The sequence below is a fragment of the Cydia strobilella genome, chromosome 11, assembly GCF_947568885.1.
Source record: "Cydia strobilella chromosome 11, ilCydStro3.1, whole genome shotgun sequence".
NCBI classification, from domain to species: Eukaryota; Metazoa; Arthropoda; class Insecta; order Lepidoptera; family Tortricidae; genus Cydia; species Cydia strobilella.
This window is the reverse complement of record NC_086051.1, coordinates 16,432,896-16,453,892: the sequence shown is the minus strand read 5'-3', so window position 1 is coordinate 16,453,892 and position 20,997 is coordinate 16,432,896. Positions and strand designations below refer to the sequence as shown.

Sequence of the window (20,997 nt, the reverse complement as noted above, 5' to 3'; positions counted from 1 at the left end):
GTGGTATATTAGAGTAAAAAAGAGAAACTAAATATATAGATCACGACATTTTGGTTCCTGAGGCCTAAACTCGCCCTCGTTGCTCGTCCAATCGGAACACAGTCTTCTATTCGTTCATCGCTTCCACTTCGCTAAGGAGCGAAATTGGATCCGCGTTTTTCTAGCAACATTGCAAGCTCACTAACTTTATGGCTCCTCTACATGGCCCAGCGCTGGTCCAGCGAGATGGCCATGCGATGGTTATGGCTCCTCTACACGACGGCCCAGCGCTGGACCAGCGAGATGGCCATGCGATGGTTATGGCTCTGTAGAGGCCCAGCGCTGGACCAGCGAGATGGCCATGCGATGGTTATATTTCTATCATCTCCATATTAATCGTTGCTCCGGCATATTTCCACGGCGTCTTAGGGACTTAGTTCCAAGGTAACTTAATTCCAAGATTTGGCTAACTAAGCACTAATTTTTACAAAAACTACTACTATCTGACCTTCCACCTTAGAGGGAAAACTAGGTCTCATTGGGTTTAGTCCAGTTTCTTAGTGCTAAATTTTTTAACATTTAATTATGTGTAGCAGGCCATACGCTTGTTTCCCATCTACGTTGTATAAAAGCAGTGGCGCAGCGTGAACTAATCTAGCCGTCTGCGAAATCGCATTTGCGAGGCCCTTTTCTTTCACTGTGCCCGAAGAGGCCTCGCGCGAGGCCCTCGTTGGGGCGCGAGGCCGGGGGCGACGGCCCACTTCGCCCACGCCTAGCTACGCCACTGTATAAAAGTTTCACTTATATTGGTACGCCTGAGCGATTGACTCTCTACTATGTAGCAATTAAAATAGTACGAGTGCACTCGACACATATTGCTCCCCACATATCACGGCGACCTCAAGATAAGCCTGTGGCCGACAGAGGACGATGCTGGCGAATATTTAACGCCATCAAACCTTCACGAACCTTTTAAGACCGATCCTTTTGTCGGGGCTAGTATAATTAGTTTTTTTTTTTTTAAAGGCACACTAAACAGACAACATTCAACATTGTTACAAAGAGTAAGTACATGAGTGGTAGGTATTACATAAGAATGCCATCCAAAGTAAGCATGCACAGCAAGAAAAAATAACAACGAGCAAAAACTATCCTAAAATTATAAAAAAATATCCTAAAACTACTCAAAATTACACTAAATTACAAATTACAACATTTCACAAATACTTAATTATTACATGTCAAATCGCTTACTATTTTTGGGAAGTATGATGATGTCCGAGAACCCAAACAACCTGCTTCCTAAATACTGCCTGCCGTGAGTCGAAAATGTCAATATCTCTATTTAAATACCAATTCATTATCCTGGCGACACATTCTGACGATTGGATTGTAAAAAGTATTTTATATGTATTTTACACAATCGTGATATAATACGAAAATAAATGCCAAATAAAGCCAAATCTTCTAAAATTATCAGCTTCTCTAGATGATTTAGAGACGGTAAGTGCCCGAAAGACTCGTTTAATGTGTGGTAACATTTTCTAAAAATGAAAGGTTTTTTTACATGTTCTTAAGAGTCCCCGGCAAGGTCGGCCGAATTTCACCTTCCCATACAAACGGGGTTTCGTTCTCACTTTAAAACTACGTGTTAGATTATAATGAAACTGCACATACAATGACATGAGGTATATCTAGATCTGTAATTAGTTTATATAGCTCTAGTATATAAAACAAATGAAATAGAGCAAAAACAAGTTTTGTATGAAAAACTTAAATTCGCTGTATTTTTTTTACTATTGTATCTGAAGCTACATAAACTAATTACATACCTAGATATACTTTATCTTATTGTAAGTACAGAGCAATAGATTGCTAGTCGTTTTAAAATGAGAGCTTTTGTATGGAGAACCGCACTTGCCGAAGTCCACGAAGAGGATTTTACGCTACATATTATGTTAAAGACTGGGTAAGAAAGGTAGAAAGAATATTCTGTACAAAATCCAGCCATGCATCTCTTAAGAGGAAAGGAAACGACGTCACGTGACCACTTCTCCATACAAACGTAGTCCCCATTTTCCTTTCTGGATGTTTTTTTTTAATTTATTTATTATTAAAAAAATAGGTACAGTAATTGTCGTTAACATTATATAAAGTATATTTTACGCAATTTCACCCCGTAGTTTATTTTTTTCCATTATTTTTATTATTAGAGCATTTAAAAAATTTCATGGATTTTTTAGGGTTCCGTACCCAAAGGGCAAAAAGGGGACCCTATTACTAAGACTCCGCTATCCGTCCGTCTGTCGATCTGTCTGTCTGTCTGTTTGTCTGTCTGTCAGTCCGTCTGTCACCAGGCGTCTCATGAGCCGTGTATCTAAACAGTTGAAATTTTTACAGATGATGTGTTTCTATTGCCGCTTTAACAACAAATACTAAAAACAGAATAAAATAAATGTTTAAGTGGGGGGTCCCATACAACAAACGTGATTATTTTGCCGTTTTTTGCGTAATGGTACGGAACCCTTCGTACGCGAGTCCGACTCGCACTTGGCCGGTTTTTTTCTCCCAACTCTTATAAATATAATAAACAAGAAACCGTACAAGTCAAACGAAGGGGCATAGTTATGTTTAATATACAATAAATTGCGCAAAAATATTCCATAATGTCAATATCTAGGGAGGAAAATGGGTACTACGATAGTATGAGAAGCGGTGCTCCACTATCCTCTTAAATGTCGCGTGCATTATGCAGTATGAATATGCAAGGCAGCATGCAGGTTTACATCTCAGGTCGACATGACGTTTTGCAGACTTGCTGAATATAACGTTGTATTTACACTTGAAATTGGATTTTGGGTCATAATTACGCAAACCTATATAATGTAATATAAATACAAATTGGCAATGAAATAAAACTATGGGAACGTCGGGATGTATTATAAATTTAATATATGCGATATAATCCATTTTCATAGTTTTATTTTATACGGAGAGGGATAAGGGAGAGGTAGAAACGGGAGTTGGAAGGGGCAGACCTCGGCGGACTTTCTCTGATCAGATCGGGGAAATCCTGAAGAAAGGCCAGGTCAAGAGCACCCTAAACCGGCGAGCGTGTATGAGGAATGTTATGAAAGTGAAGGAAGCGAAAGAGGTATGTCAGGATCGTAGCAAGTGGAAATCCGTGGTCTCTGCCTACCCCTCCGGGAAATAGGCGTGATTATATGTATGTATGTATTTTATACGCCCCCTCTTAGCGCACATGTACTGCGCAAAACTTGCAACGGAAGATAATTAACAGAGTAGATGTAACCTGCATGAGTCAAAATATATTATTTTAAAAACTCACCTAATTACACTACACCTAATTACACCTAATTACACTAGGTAGACCCTACTCATAGTGTTGTGTTCCTGCCGGTGAGTAAGGTTGCCAGAGCTCAACAAGGGAGAGGAGTGTTAGGGTCGGCAACGCGCATGTAACTCCTTTGGAGTTGCAGGCGTACATAGGCTACGGAGACTGCTTAACATCAGGCGGACCGTATGCTTGTTTGCCACCGACGTAGTATAAAAAAAATTGGAAACCTCTTTAATACAAGTTCAAATCTAAACTGTAATAATTGTAATTTGGCATAAAGCATGAGTGAAAAACTGAGTTGAGTCTTCTGAGCAGAGGATTCAAAAGACTAGTTTTAACTAACCCTAGTATGAGCACAGAATAAATAATAGTACTAGGTACAGAAGATTCACACTAACAAAACGCGTATATTACGATTTACGACAGATATTAAAAGTAAAAAAAAAAAAAAACAAAAAAAAAATGACCCGTCCGTTCCGTAGCGGTGCGCGGCAATTACATGTATTATTAATTTTACAGCATGCATCCAGACAGATGGGCTAGCATAGCTACCAAGTGGATGCCAGAAGAGGGGCGCGGACCCGGCAGGCCCAGACGGAGACGGCGGGACGACCTAGACACCTTTCTCAACAACTGTCCGGAGCAGGCACTATATCGGGAGTCGTGGAAGACAAGGGGAGAGGCCTTTGCCCAGCAGTGGGACACCATAATAGGCTAGTAAAAAAAAAAATTTATATGTAATTCTATTGTATATGGACATGGTCTGAAATAAAGAATATTATGGCCAGACCCCAGAACTGGGGACGGCCGCATGTACTTGTAGCGGCGCGACGAAATCGCGGAGTGGATCACGCCTGGTATGAGGCACTTTGGGGTATGATTAAGTACGTTTAAGAAAACTAAACAGCATAGTTTATTCAAAAAAAAAACTTTTTTTTTTTTTAATGAAAAGTAATTAAATGTTGCATATAGCGTTGTTGTAACACAGGCACTACATTTAACTCAACCAAACAATTGAAAACTGACATATCAATGTCATTTCCAACATCGACTGTCCGAGATAGCAAATGTGCGAACTTGTACTAAACACTAATCAATATGTAAACAGCTAGGCCCTAAGGGAAGTGTACACGCTCGTAGGGGCCTTATCAGAAAAAAAACAATTATTGATTATCTCCGAAATGTAGTTAATTAGTATACCGGTTTCTTTAAGAAAGTGACTTGATTTAAACAGGAATGAAACCTTGAAATTAATGGAAATAAAAAAACACGCATTTATTAGCATTTCCCATCGACATATTCATATTTCAGTAACAAATTTATTCAAAACCCCGAACACTAAATTAGATTACTACACCAATCAAAAAGCCGGACATTTGCTGAATAGACTCGAAATTGCTGCATCAAATGTGAATATTGAAAATGTACGCGGAATTAATTATTCGCTGTTGGCATTAATTAGGTTTCCAGTATTTAGAATAATGATCGATCGTAGAACCTCAGGGTTCATGGCATATTATATTTGTCATTATCATCAATAGGGCTACTGCAATGTTCTGCCGCCAGAGTGCAGCACTAGTGCACATCCTTAACCATAGAGTAACTTATACATAATATGCCTTAAACAGTTTTTTGACAAGTTTTCAGTATGACTGATGCATTTTTTTTAATTAAACACCTACCTATTTTTTTAATTAAACTTAGAAAACTACGAGTACCACAGCAGCAGCTGTAACCTGAATATTATCCACTTTAACCTTTTACTCCAACATATGTCGCATTATCCTAATATTTGTATGTCGAGGGGCCGTGACTAATATTTACTTCTACCAAGAGGTAACACCATTGTAAACCTTATAACTAAGGAGAAAGGTCAAAAATGGGGTGGTTGCGCTAAATATCGTATTTAGGAGATATTCCTGGGCTGCGCTTCTATTTGAAACAAGGAAGTAATTTGGTGGCTTAGCGTGCGATGTTTTAGCAATTTTAAGTTTAAAAAAGTTTCTCATAATCTATCAGCGAACATGTCCGCATCTTCGTATTTTACCTTTATAAAAAAAATAATCTTTAAAAAAAAGTAAAACCGATTTCAAACGGGAAAAAATAAAATATTATCTCATTTTATTTGCGCTAGCAAACTGATACGTTTGAAGTCGGTGCCAAGCCAAATCTTAAAAGCGTCAAGTTGCCGTCAAACGAATGCCGACCCTGGTATAGTTCGATTTATTTAGTCGTATGGCATATTACAATTTATGGTCGCATTACAAATTAATAGTTAGGTTTTTCACCCAATAACGACGTATAGTTCGATAAGAACAAAAGAACCAGTATTGTAACTATTTAGCTTGGCACCGACTTCGAACGTATCAATGTGTATTCATGTAAAAAAAATTTTGGGCAGTCGTGTAAAAATAGTCAAAAAACATTGAGGTACTTATACGCGTTATTAGCGAACCTGCTTACAAATTTCAATACTTGGTTGAGAAATGCGACCAGTAGAGGGTAGTGGAACGGCCGGACAGGAATATAAGAAAGCATTATTACCCAAACTTCAGCACGAGAGCAAGCTGAAACGGAGCACAATAAATAAATATCAATCTTATACTACATTCACTTACTAATTTATTTACATACAAGATACATACAGTGGTACTACGTAAACGAAATTAATAACTAGCTTAAATCTAAAATAGGCCCTTGAGGCATTGTACCAAGGATGCTGGCGGCATTTCCCCGCTGTATCGCAATGCTGATACGTTGTGCGAGAAAGCCGCCAGCTCTTCGGTCACCAGTTACGTCAACCAGACGCTTCGCGATTTCTGCAAACAACTTATGCGCGCTGGGACCCCATGGACCTAGATTATACTATATTTACACTCAGCCCCTGCCGCTGCCCCTCGCGCTGCCGGCAATATTTCCCTAAATGCTGCTGCAGCAGGATCGAGCTCGAGTGTGTGTTTACAGTCATACTGCCCTATCACTCACTTCTCTGTTGGGTTTCGGCAATGGCAGAAGTCTTCCTCCAGGCGCTCGGCGAGTACTGAGCGACGGAGCAGAATGTGAACACGCACTGCCGCTCGCGCTGCCGGTACTTTGACTTCCGCACAAAAAACCGCCATTTTGGGGAGCGCCGGGGAATGTAAATGCGGCATTACATAAAATGACCTACTCGTAGTCTTATAGCAACCTCAACAATGTAGTAAATAATAGGTACAGTAATTTTATGAGGCGTAATGTTGAAGTAGGTACATACATATTGTTTGAAGTAATTTTCCATATAAGTGGTACAGTCAGTATTAAATTTAGCAGATCAAACTACACGTCAAAAGTGTCTAAGTACCATTCTCTAACAGCGAAAGATGAAAAGAGAAAAGAAAATACCGTGAAGAGCGTCACGCAACTTTCACTCCCCTCGTCACATCCGTCGATGGAGTGTTCGCTCCGCAAATGTCCACCATCATCAAACATCTCGGTGAAGCCATCGCTGACCGGTGGAACAGATCCCTTAGTGTAGTAATAGGCTGGCTAAGATCCAAAATTATGATTTCGATCCGAGCCACCAGCATGTGTATTCCGTGGGACACGGCACATATTCAAATCCATCCAACAGTTCTTTGGTTTCAATGACGGCGCAGCCCAACCCAACCTCTACCCTGCACTAGCGTCGTGTTCTTGTTGTTGGTCATTTCTGTTTCTTATAATTTTAAATTTTTGTTGATTAAACTTGTAAATATTCTCTAACAGCGTAACAAAAATAGATCTATCAATATTAAGAGGGCCCGGCCCTCTGTCGCTGCAGCATTTTCCATTCCAGCCTATTCTGGGCTTTCGTTTTCACTTCCTGGTATGAATAGCCATTCTACAGCACCATTATTTTATCCGTGTCATGTATGACATTCTAGGTCTTCCTCTTCCTTTCTCAATTCTACCCTCTAGTGTAATTATGTTAAGCCCTTCGTGTCGGAGTATGTGACCTATTGTATTGTATTGTATTGCAATGGCGTGCATTACTTGGCTTTTCTCTTTTGCCTTCTCTAGAACTTCATGGTTGGTGCGCTTTTCTGTCCAAAAATAGATATGCCTCTATTATTTAAAACAATTAGACTGTAACAGATAGGCACTTTGGACAGCGAACTGTAAAGTAGAGATATATAATATCTCTGCTTGAAAACGTAGTTTAGAGTGGCAGATACTTTTGGCACGTTGATTCATCAGCTACTATGCCTACTATCGATGCTGACTGTACCCAACCTTGAACTCAGTTAGTTACCAATTTTAGTAATCACAGGATAAAACTGTCCTGTCATTCTCGAGGCTAAGACAGTAATCAATTATTCAAACGATTATCCCATATATAAACCTCACATTAGATTGAAATTACATAACCAGTGTTACTTAGTAAATTTTTATAATTCTCTCTCAAATAGCAGCATTTAGCTGGTATTCTTCGCATTTGTGACAATCGGCATGAGAATGGTGGGTGGGTGGCGATGCACGTTTATTATATGCGTCTGCGCATGGTACGGAGATACCGCGCGAATACTCATCGTAGTGCCAACTCCTTCTATTAGTCATCAAGTAGTATTCCGCCCAATAGCACAGGAGTTAGCAAAACGTCATCGTGTTGTTATTTTGACGACTGACCCAGCCTTTCCAGATCAGGCCCCGCCGAATCTCACAGAAATTGATCTACACGAATCCTACGCTCCATGGATCGACCGCTTCGTTAAAACCGCCTCTGGAAAGCGAAATGATTTATACACACAGTATAATACGGCGTTGGATCTCATGTTAGAAATATTCCCGAAGCAAATGAAAAGTGAGGCTGTAAAGAGGGTGTTTGGAAAAGAAAAACAGTTCGATCTAGTGATCGCAGAAGCTTGGCCGCGGCCGGCGCTGGCACTGTCTCACGTCTTCAAAGCGCCTGTTATATTGATGAGCTCTCTTGGAGGAATGGATGAACATTACCACTTAATGGGTTCTCCTCTCAACCCAATATTATACCCAGACTTCCTGCGCACGCGTCTGTACAATCTTACATTATGGGAGAAAGTAACAGAGTTATATAACCGTTACCTATTGTATCGGTCAATAATATCGTATCAGGAAAAGGAAGATGTGATGCTTCGTGACTTGTTTGGAAAGGATACGCCGCCGTTAGAGGAGTTAAAGAAAAATGTGGAGTTGCTGCTGGTGAATATAGATCCTGTGTTTGAGGGCTACCGCCCTGTGCCGCCTAATGTGATACATTTGGGGAGCCTTAATTGTGCGCCGTCTAAAGATTTGCCACAGGTAAGTCGACATAACCGTACGCTGTCTTGTACTAACAGTACCCTAAATATTATAGGTAATAATCGTTTAATTTAGCTCTCGCTACCTTGACACTGGCAAAGTTGTCCCTGTTATTATGAAATAAATGAAACTAAACTAAACTATTCACGACTGCGTGAATACGCCCATCACGGTGCTGCGAACAGTCAATAACCAAAAATAGTTTACTTACTGAAATGCATTAGTACGCGGCTCTCTAAGTTGGGTTTAAGGGTGGGGGTACGTTTAGGATATGATATGATTAATTTTAGGTAGTTAGCAAACAAACTTGGGTATTCCGATCGAGCCGCATACTGATAAGGACAAGGTTGAATGTGCTTATTGTATAATAATATTATTAGTTTACCTGGTTTTGTTTTTAATTTGTTTGTAGTTTTGCAGTGACTTTGTATATTTCATACTGTTATGCTGTACAACTATTTTTAAATAATAAAAAAAAAAAATAATAAGGGTATTATCAACATGTATATGTTGGAGGTTCATAGTGTTGATACTAAAGAGTTAAAGGCCCGACCACCTGCGGTCATAAACTACAATTTCGTCGGCGGGGTGCTGACCTGCGGTGAGTGTGGCCGTACATTTACTGCAAGAAAAGGCTACGTCAGCCACCTGAGAGCTCATGATAGTCGCTCTCGCTAGCCAGAACAAACTCAGTGGCCGAGGCCGAAACCGGCCAGGACCGGATGATGATGATTATGATGATGATGATGATGACTAAAGAGTTGTAGACATTATTCATAAACAAATTTATTTTTATATCTTGTTAAGCTTGATACAAAATTTATTTAGTATAGGGAGCGTGCATAAACTGTAGGGGGCAGCACAGGAGACGTCAGATTTTTGGCGTGAGGCATAAATGTGTAGTTTATGCTTCCAAAGTAGCCCACAAGATGGCAGCACTTGCTTTGGCGTGAAGTGTCAATTTACATGTGATGTATATGTTTATGGTTCCGATTCAGGCCACAAGATGGCAGACCCTCTAACACGCACGGTCCCTATGGGATAACGCATCATTACTGGTGAATTTCCAATATGACTTGGAACTGCGGTAGCCGTTTTAAAAGTATAACACTCTTACGGTAGATGTCGCTACGGCCTCCCTTCATGTAAATATTCGCTGTATTTGGTAAGGTCTAGCAATAAAATTCAAACTAACAATCCAATGGCTATTATGCGTAACACTGATTTAAATTTTCACGATTTTTACTTATTATTATACATAACACATCATTATTATTAGTATTATTGTTCACAACTGGCTATTATTATTGTGCGTATTGGAGTATAAAACGTATTAATTTAACCAATATGAGTTTATAGATCAGCGAATAGCTTTATTACCGATAACGTTAATATAGAGGTTTCAAGCAAGAACAAGAATTTAACTTGTGATTCTGTGAGCGAACTTCCGCCATATTGCTACGCAACCCACCTCATCAGCGTCTGAAGTCCAGAAAACCCGCATATAACCAGAATCTCTCAAGTTTCAATATGCCAGAGGCTTGGGTAGATGAATGGGCCGCCGCCAATGCAAACTCGAGAATCACAAGCCCTACACGTTGACTTCCAGGGTTTGACCTCCCAAGTAAACAATGGTAAGATGAGATAAGATAAGATAAGATAAAATTTATTTCATTGAAAAATATCCAAAAATAAAAACAATCGTAATACGCTTAAATAGTTAATTAAATATGGTGTCGGCTTAATAGACTCATAACGGGTCACGGCTGATGCAATTACTTTTTGCACAAGTGGGGGTGGAGGGATTCAGCTCTGTGTGAGTGCGGTGAAGAGGACCAGACCATAGACCATATTATCCAGCGCTGCCCCCTCCATTCATACCAAGGCCCACCAGAAGATCTGCTGCATCTCACACCAATTGCCAATTTTGTATTTTATGCCATACGATTATATAAATTGCTACGCAATAAGAAAAACAGAATAGACAAAAAACAATGAGGTATAATTACGGATACGTTTCGCTCGGGCTTGGTGCTCACTTGATCATTAAGTAAATATAAGGTATGTATTGTTTAAAGTAATTTTCCGTATAAGTAGTATAGTCAGTATCAAATGTAGCGGATCAAACTACACGTCAAAATGCTTCTATTATGTAGAATAATTAGGCCCACTTGCAACATTCCACTAACCCGGGTTAACCGGTTAAACCTGGAGTACAATTTGACATTGAGTACGGTTTAATCGCTTAACCCCGGGTTAGTGGGATGGTGCAAGAGGGCTTTATATAACAGATACTTTTGACAGCGAACTATAGAGTAGAGATATACTCGTATCTCTAATTGAAAAAGTATTTTAGGGTGGCAGATAATTTTGGCACTTTGATTCATCCGCTACTATGCCTACTATTAATGCTGACTGTACCTTACCTTGTACTCAGTAAATAACCAATTTTAGTAATCACAGGCTAGAACTGTCCTGTCATTCTCGAGGTCATTCACAGTGATTAATTCTTCAAACGAATATCGCATCTATAAACCTCACATAAGATTGAAATTAAGTACAAAACCAGTGTTACTTAGTAAATTTTTACACTTCTCTCACAAATAGCAGCATTTACTTGGGATGCTTCGCATTTGTGACAATTGGCTTGAGAATGGTGGGTGGGTGGCGATGCGCGTTTATTATATGCGTCTGCGCATGGTACGGAGATACCGCGCGAGTACTCATCGTAGTGCCAACTCCTTCTTATAGCCATCAGGTAGTATTCCGCCCAATAGCACAGGAGTTAGCAAAGCGTCATCGTGTTGTTATTTTGACAACTGACCCAGCCTTTCCAGATCAGGCCCCGCCGAATCTCACAGAAATTGATCTACACGAATCCTATGCTCCATGGATCGACCGATTCGTTAAAACCGCCTCTGGAAAGCGAAATGATTTATACATGCAAATTGATACGTTGTTTGATCTCATGTTAGAAATATTCCCCACGCAAATGAAAAGTGAGGCTGTAAAGAGGGTGTTTGAAAAAGAAAAACAGTTCGATTTAGTGATCACAGAAGCATGGACGCGGCCGGCGCTGGCACTGTCTCACGTCTTCAAAGCGCCTGTTATATTAATGAGCTCTCTTGGGGGAATGGATGAACATTACCACTTAATGGGTGCTCCTGTCAACCCAATATTGTACCCAGACCCCCTGCGCACGCGTCTGTACAATCTTACATTATGGGAGAAAGTAACAGAGATATATAACCGTTACCTATCGTATCGGTTAATGATGTCGTATCAGGAAAAGGAAGATGTGATGCTTCGAGACTTGTTTGGCAAAGATACGCCTCCGTTAGAGGAGTTGAAGAATAATGTGGAGTTGCTGATGGTGAATATAGATCCTGTGTTTGAGGGCTACCGCCCTGTGCCGCCTAATGTGATACATTTGGGGAGCCTTAATTGTGCGCCGTCTAAAGATTTGCCACAGGTAAGCCGACGTAAAAGTACGCTGTCTTGTACTAAACGTACACTAATATAATAATAGTTTTCATCGCACTTGCTCAATAAGCGTGATATTGCACGCATTTGCAGCGTGTAAGGGTTCGGAGTTAGAAACGAGTGTTCAACTTAAATGATGCTTTATTACTGCACTAAACACATATTGATGAAATGGTCCTTATCTATATATATAAATGCAAGTGTCATGACTGACTGACTGACTTATCAACGCAGAGGCGAAACCACAAAAGCTAAAAAGTTAATATTTACACACCAAGTTACATTTAAAATGTATACAAGAGATAAGAAGCGATTTTGAAAAAAATCAACCTCTAAGGGGGTTAAAAATGGGATGAACGTTTGTATGGGGTTCAAGTTTAATTTTAAGCTAGGAATTTCTTCGGTAAAAGATATATTAGACTTATATTGACCGGGATATAGACCGTGATTACCTTTTGTATTATTTGTGAGCTCCCGATATTTCGACGCAGTTACATACATCATGTTCACGGGTGACGGGTGAGTCTAGTGAAACTAACCGTGAATCATTCAAAACTCTAAAACATATATTATTAAAAAATAATAAAACGTATTTCAGCGTTTTTTAAAATTCATCCCCTAAAGTGGTGAAAAAGGGGTTGAAAGTGTGTATGAAGATCAAAATATTTTTCGAGTATTACGTGATTTGAAACTTTGTATATGGGCATATTATTAGAATACAGGACAAGGAAATTTCAGCGATTTTTAAAATTCACCCCTTTCTTAACAGGGTTAAAATGGGTTGAAAGTGTGAATCCATTACAAATGCTTAGGGGCTTGAAAAAAGTTAGGAAAAGACCAATTTCATGCGTTGTATAATTATTATCAAATATTAACCGTCCCTTCTGATATCTTTTGCAGCATAATGTTCGATGCTCATGTAGAATATATTATAACCACCGACATACAAAACCACTCGTACGAAGTCGTGGGCAACAGCTAGTAACAGCGTACAGCGTAGTAGTAGTATATATATATCCTATGAGCTACGTACATAACTATATCTATTTTTAAAAAAACCGGCCAAGTATTACGAGTCGGACTCGCGTTCTAAGGATTCCGTAGATCACAAATTTTTTTACAATATATTTTTTCACTTGAAACGTTATTGAAACGTTTTTAAAAACCCGTAGGGGTCAGATCAAAAACCAGATGTAATGGAAAGTATTATGGCGTATATCTGCAACTATAATATGCATAGTGTTTATATCGATGTTTAGAGAAAAGAAGCCATTACTCTAATTGAATGTACCGCTGACAGTGATGGCGCTGATTTTGAGCTAGAAACGACGTATTTGGAGCTAAAATAACCCTTATGCGCGGTGTTTATTTAGTGAATACTCATAAGTAAATGGACGGATTTAGAAAAGTGGTGTCATTTGCTAAATCTAACTAAATAATTAAGTGATATTTAAGTGATATTTTAAATTAAAATTATATGGCCTTTGCAGATTTAATCGAGAATCGTACTAAATAATACATACAAAAATAAAATAAGTGGTATTATAATACTCTGTAAAAAAAAGTGTGATTTTTCACAGACATCATAATGATAATCATATCGATTGCTCTTGTTTGAAGCTAGTGGCTAAATACTGTGTGCGAAATACATTAATATCTACAAAACTGACACAAAGTAGCTCGGATAGCAAGATGAAGGGATAGCGTTTCACTACGATCCACATTGACCCTAATGGAACATGTTCATTTCCAGGGGGCGCCTTAGCCTTCAGTAACTACCTATAGTGCATATACTTGGAAAATTTCGACCTATGCCGCTGTGGCCCAGTGGCCGAATGGCACAGGCACCTGCCGCGATAGCAGAGGACGCTGGTTCGATTCCAGCCTGGGGCACTGGAGGCCTTGGTCATTTTTTCTTAGTATATGACATTTAATTCAGTTCATGTTCATTTCCTAAGAGAACGCGTTAGAATCTACGGCAGCGGCGGACTAGAACAATTGCACGTACCTAACTGCCAGACACTTCGGGCCTTCGGCCCTACACGGAGATCGGTCTTCGGCCTTTGCATTTAGAGACTTGTACTATTATTCTGTGATTAAGCACTAATCTCCCGCAGCTCAACCCTAGGCCTGGCATTTAAGCGTGCCACTTTCGGACGCTTCGGGCCTTCGGCCCTACGTGAAGCTCGGCCTTCGGCTTTCGCATTGAAACAGTTGTACTATTTTTCTGTGTTTAAGCACTTACCTCACGCAGCTCGGTATTTAGCCTCGCGAGTAGGCACGCCTGTTCGGAACGCTTCGGGCCTTCGGCCCTACGCGGACCCCGCCTTCGGCTTTCGTAATAGCTGTCCACACCACGTGTCACGTAAATCACGGCTGTGTCCGTAAAACAGCCTAACCGTTCTTTTTTTCTTAAGTCTGACTCACGCTTGACTGTAGGTTTCTAATAGGTTTTCCTGTCATCTATAGGTAAAGAACTATACCTATTATGTATTTTTTTCAAAAAATTTAGACTTGGAGATAAGGGAGGAGTAATGTTAATTTTTTGCCTATTTTCTTAAATAACTTCTAAACTATTTATCTTAAAATTATAAAAAATATATATTTTAAATTTTCACAATGAGCTCTTTTATTTGATATACTTTGTTTAAATTTCTCATTTACCCCCAAATATTGGAGCAAAGTTGTAGCAGTCTACGGTTCCTATACACGAGTAAATCAATTTTGTTTGTATATAGTATGAAAATTAATAAGATGACTGCTAATTAGTTGTATTATGATCCTATAGACAAACGCCAAGCCAACGCGCTCTACTCTCCGCGCTTCAAATTAAGATGATTTAGATACCTATCACTCGTCAGTCGTTTAATTGACAAAGAAAAATAAATATAGTATTAAGGTGAGCTATCCTCATGAGCTGACCTCGGGGTGAAATCTGGCACTGCCGTGTCACGCGCAACTCATGTAACTTTAAAAGATGACTTTCGAGATAATTATGTTTAAAGTTTTAATGATTCAAATGTTACGTGAAAGGTTAGTTTTTAATTGGTTGTGGTCACTTGATTACAACGAGACTGTGACATCACCCCAAAAAATTGTTTAACACTAACATAAAATTTGAATATATATATAAAACTAACTGGACTCTAATATTACCTATACATAGAACTGAAATTTAAGTTAAACCTAAAAATAAAGTGTAGTAACAATGTAACAAATAGAAAGTTATAATGCTGCAAATTACATTGTATCTCAACCCAGGTATAAACCTGAATCTTTTCTTTATATACTAAAATTGATATTATACACATAGAAACAAAAAAAAATACCTCTTCTTTTTCTTTCTTCTTTTCTTTATCCCTATTAATAATAAAAAATAACTTTGACTTGCATGCCATTTAAATGTATATCTGGTCTTTGGGTCTTTCAAAAATTGAATCTTTATGTCCGTCTTATTAACAAGAGTAAAATTTTTATATGTGGTAATGTTCAGGAACTACATACCTACTTCACATTCAAATTTTACGCGAACGAAGTCTCGGGTAAAAGCTAGTAAGACATAAATATTTTCAATTCTTCCAATCTATTTAATAAATTTAATAACATTTCGACACCGGGCTCTTAAGTTTGTTAATGTTAGTAGATATAATCTGTAGGCCGATCCTGCTTTTAACATTTTGATTTTGTTTTCATATTATTTTGATATGACCTTAAGTCTGAACTGGTGAGCTCCATCTTAGGCTCTGTCTTCACTTTCCATCAGGTGTGACTAGGGTCAACCGCTGGTCAGTAGTTTGCACTACTCGCAACTATCGGATGACAATGAAAATGAACATCAAAAATAAAAAGTACTTAGTACCTATCTAGTTCAGTCCTAGTCTGCTCGTCCAATGAAACCGGAGTTCCATTTTTTTAAATTTTATGTTATAGAACCTAGGGTCTATCCTAGACCCTGGACCCTGAATTCATAACCCGTTATTACAATAATATATAGCGAATATAGACTGTACTGTACTGGGTAGTACATCCCAAAGGCGTAGGTATTAACGCGAGACTAGGTATACATAACGCGAGGCGAAATGCAGTATCTTTATTGCGACTGCCCAAACAGAAACGAGTTCAATCACAGTGTCTCTGCCTGGGCTGCTCCCTCGCTCCATAGTCTACAAAAAACCATCAACTAATTTATTACCCAAACAGTACAATTCAGAGAACGCGAGTACGTTATAAAAACAGCCTGAAGCCACCACATTCATAAGTCATAAGTGTCACTTGACGAACACTTGCCAACCCTCTTTATCAATAGGATCCGTCCCAGTAGGATCGTTTTTATACTAAAATGTATTAACACTCTCAGCGCCATAGAACAAACGATTTTGTTTTTATAGCAGGCCATGTAGATTGCCGGCCGCCCCAAAAAAATCGAGTCCAGAAGGCCGCTGTGATAGTTAGTAACTTTACCGGCAGGCCAAGTAGGCCGCCGGCGGCCCACATTGATTCTGTTGTAGCAGACCAGTATGATTTTTCAACAACTTTACCCGCAGGCCACATGGGTCGCCGGCGTACCAAAAGCAGAAACTCATAATCATACTACAGTTTAGTACTTGTCAAGTCAACGATTTAACACAGCAGGCCAAAATTTCCATTGGCCAATTTTTTGAACCCGGCTTTCAAAATTTTTTCACGCACCTGGACGGACACGTGCGTAAACCAACACTGTAAATCCGCGTGGATATACTCGTATGCACAGTTTTTAGAAAAAAAAATACATTTTGTATTCCCCACCCCAGCTCGTAGCATGTAAAGCCAGTGCGCAGATACAAAAAAAACCCACACACACTCACACACACACAAACACACACACACACACACACACACACACACACACACACACACACACACACACACACACACACACACACACACACACACACACACACACACATAGGGGAAACTGGGGAGGGTTGATCACCCCTTTTGTTTTTATACTAAATTTTCTTAATTATTTGTAGTACCTATTGAAACATTTTATAGACCATAGGTACGGTTCAGAATTTATCTACTCAAATTGATAAGCTGTCATTAAATTGATTTTTTAGGAAAAATACAAATGTTGTCTTCGCACTTTCTTACTTTTATTTCTATGAACTCGAAGTTGATTCTAGTAGGTATTTGCCCACGTCTAACCTGGGCATTGTAAATTCGTAATATATTGGCACCTTAATAACACAAAACTTAGGGCAACGCCATTAAAGACACCGTCGATTTTGTTAAATGAAAGCAAAAGAAATATCTGGTTGAGCTTTAAATGACACAAATAAAATTGCATTATTTTAAAACAGAAGGAAAGTTACCTATTTTTGACGCCATACCACGCGTATGCCTATTTTGCATCTGCATTATACGTGAAGAGGAGTCGCAAGACGAAAATATGGTAATTCAATTTTTGTGAGATCATTGCGTACCACGTGGCCTGCCGGTAAAGTTTACACTTTGGCCCGCTGGCCGCCCACATGGCCTGCTGATAAAGCAAATTAAAACTGATGAAAAATCATAGTGGCCTGCGGCACTGGAACTTTTGTGGGCCGCCGGCGTACCATGTGGCCTGCCCGTAAAATTTTTAAAAAAATATAGAGGGCTGCTGCACTCGTATGCTTGTGGGCCGCCGGCGGACGACGTGGCCCGCTGATAAAGTTACTCAAAAATCATAGTGGCCTACTGTACTCGAAAATTTGTGGGCCGCCGGTGGCGCTGAGAGTGTACAATATTTAAGACATCGTTCTCCAGCTTATAAATAATTACTTGATATCATATAAATATTGTATTGTTTAAATATAATTATAATATCGCTTGCGCGTCGACATAGACACGGTGGCTAAAAAATAAGTACATTCCCGTTGCCAGAGAGGTTTACCCTTCCATAGAAAATGGACCATCCAAAATGTATGACAGCCAAATTTTTTTTCGCGATTTCGGGGTTGGTCTTATGTAAAAGTTGCTCAGTATAATACCAAAACCTCCCTGGCAACGGGAATGCACTTATTTTTTTTCCACCCTGTATAATAATAATACGCCTCCTTATCAAATTGAAAAGACAGCATCGGTCTCCTGGTTATGTCTTATCTTATATGACGTAATCATGACTATATTACCTACACGGAAGTATGTGATGTATCACTAATAAATTGTAGTCTGTAGTGAGTATTTTTCACATTTGTGATAATCGGCTTGAGAATGGTGAGTGGGTGGCGATGCGCGTTTATTATATGCGCCTGCGCGTGGTACGGAGATACCGCGCGAATACTCATCGTAGTGCCAACTCCTTCTATTAGCCATCAGGTAGAATTCCGCCCAATAGCACAGAAGTTAGCAAAGCGTCATCGTGTTGTTATTTTGACTACTGATCCAGCCTTTCCAGATCAGACCCCGCCGAATCTCACAGAAATTGATCTACACGAATCCTACGCTCCATGGATCGACCGCTTCGTTAAAACCGCCACTGGAAAACAAAATGATGTATACACACAGTGGGATACGGCGTTGGATCTCATGTTAGAAATATTCCCAAACCAAATGAAAAGTGAGGCTGTAAAGAAGGTGTTTGAAAAAGAAAAACAGTTCGATCTAGTGATCACAGAAGCATGGACGCGGCCGGTGCTGGCCCTGTCTCACGTGTTCAAAGCGCCTGTTATATTGATAACTACTCTTGGGGGAACGGATGAACAATACCAGTTAATGGCTGCTCCTATCAACTCTATATTGTACCCAGACGTCACGCGCACGCGTCTTTACAATCTTACATTATGGGAGAAAGTAACAGAGTTATATAACCGTTACCTATTGCACCAGTTAATGATATCGTATCAGGAAATAGAAGATGTGATGCTTCGTGACTTGTTTGGCAAAGATACGCCTCCGTTAGAGGAGTTGAAGAATAATGTAGAGTTGCTGATGGTGAATATAGATCCTGTGTTTGAGGGCTATCGCCCTGTGCCGCCTAATGTGATTCATTTGGGGAGCCTTAATTGTGCGCCGTCTAAAGATCTGCCACAGGTAAGTCGACGTAACCGTACGCTGCCTTGTACTAACCGTTTTATAATAATCGTTTTCATCACACTTGCTCAGTAAGCGTGCTATTTCACGTATGTGCAGCGTGTAAGGGTTCGGAGTTGAGTAGTAACGAGTGTTCAGCTTAAATGATGCTTTATTACTGCACTGAACACAATACATATTGAGTAAATGGTTCTTGTGCACGTGTCCTGACTGACTGACTGACTCATCAACGCAGGAGAAACCACAAAAGCTAGAAAGTTAATATTTGCACACCAAGTTACATTTAAAATGTATACAAGAGATAAGAAGCGATTTTGAAAAAATCAATGAACGTTTTTATGGGGTTCAAGTTTAATTTTAAGCTAGGAATTTGAAACTTCGGTAAAAGATATATTTTTAAAAACCAATATAACATATTTCAGCGTTTTTGAAAATTCATCCCCTAAAGTGGTGAAGAAGGGGTTGAAAGTTTGTATTAAGATCAAAAAATTTTTCAAGTACGGGACTTGAAACTTTGTATATGGGCATATTATTAGAATACAGGACAAGAAAATTTCAGCGATTTTAAAAATGCACTCTTTAACAGGGTTAAAAAGGGGTTGAAAGTTTGAATCCATTACAAGTGCTTAGAAACTAATGTAGTTATGCACCAGACTGACAGACTTCCACGAGGTCGGGACTACACCAGAAGAGTAAGAGAGCCGAAAAAGACTCTTTAAGACCGGTGCCAACTCGGGAGCACACATCTTCAGCACAGTCGCAGGGATTCCATCGGGCCCACTCGACTTATGAGTGTCGAGGGAAAAAAGTGCTTTGCGCACGGAGCTTTGGTTGAACCGGACATCCGGCATACAGCTCTCGCACCGCGGTATGATCGGCGGCGCGTTTCCCCCGTCATCCAAAGTCGAGTTGGAGATCGGCTTTGTCTTTTGCGTCATGGGCCAATGAATCATTCTCCGTGTGCAGAGGTGGAAAAGATGGCGTGCAGAAATTCCCCTGGATAGCTTTGGCAAGAGACCAGAACGCACGAATTCCCGACGGGAGGCGCTCTAATTTCTCGCCAATTCCACCAATGTGCAACAACTTTGCTCTGGCAATAACTCTTTTGAAGGACCTGGAGGCAAAGTTAAACTTCTTTTTTAATGCGCTAGTCTTTACATCCCGTACTGCCGCTGCGTTTACCCAGGCTCGGTAGGATTCCTGCTTTCGACGAGAGGCCTTTTTGCGGGAACGACCAAACCAAGGATGGGATTTGCCACCAACAGGAACCACAGAGGATGGAACGGTGGCTAAAAAAATAAGTGCATTCCCGTTGCCAGAGAGGTTTTGGGATTATACTGAGCAACTTTTAATATGGGACTCATAAGTCATAAGTGTCACTTGACGAACACTTGCCAACCCTCTTTATCAATAGGATCCTTCCCAGCAGGATCGCTTTTATACTAAAATGTATTAAACAATATTTAAGACATCGTTTTCCAGCTTATAAATAATTACTTGATATCATATAAATATTGTATTGTTTTAATTTAATTATGATATCGCTTGCGCGTCGACATAGACACTTTGGCTAAAAAATAAGTGCATTCCCGTTGTCAAAGAGGTTTTGGGATGATACTGAGCAACTTTTACTATAGGACCGACCACGAAAGCGCGAAAAAAAATTTACCCTCCCATAGAAAATGGACCAACCAAAATGTATGAGACAGCCAAATTTTTTTTCGCGATTTCGGAGTTGGTCCTATCTAAAAGTTGCTCAGTATAATCCCAAAACGTCCCTGGCAACAGGAATGCACTTATTTTTTAGCCATCCTTTGTAATAATAATATGCC

General features: G+C 39.6%; 3 protein-coding genes across 3 annotated transcripts; all 3 read left to right on the top strand.

Moving 5' to 3' along the window:
- Window positions 1-7,763: 7,763 nt before the first annotated feature.
- Window positions 7,764-8,704, top strand: LOC134745580 (UDP-glucuronosyltransferase 2B17-like). The gene has a single exon (XM_063679654.1). It carries the CDS (start codon window positions 7,805-7,807, stop codon window positions 8,702-8,704), a length of 900 nt encoding a protein of 299 aa, XP_063535724.1. The 5' UTR covers window positions 7,764-7,804.
- A 2,546-nt stretch (window positions 8,705-11,250) lies between these two features.
- LOC134745579 (UDP-glucuronosyltransferase 2B17-like) lies at window positions 11,251-12,152 on the top strand. The gene has a single exon (XM_063679653.1). It carries the CDS (start codon window positions 11,283-11,285, stop codon window positions 12,150-12,152), a length of 870 nt encoding a protein of 289 aa, XP_063535723.1. The 5' UTR covers window positions 11,251-11,282.
- Window positions 12,153-18,321: 6,169 nt separating this feature from the next.
- LOC134745578 (UDP-glucuronosyltransferase 2B20-like) lies at window positions 18,322-20,218 on the top strand. Its single transcript, XM_063679652.1, has 2 exons — window positions 18,322-19,165; window positions 20,132-20,218. Exons 1-2 carry the CDS (start codon window positions 18,347-18,349, stop codon window positions 20,216-20,218), a joined length of 906 nt encoding a protein of 301 aa, XP_063535722.1. The 5' UTR covers window positions 18,322-18,346.
- Window positions 20,219-20,997: the final 779 nt, after the last annotated feature.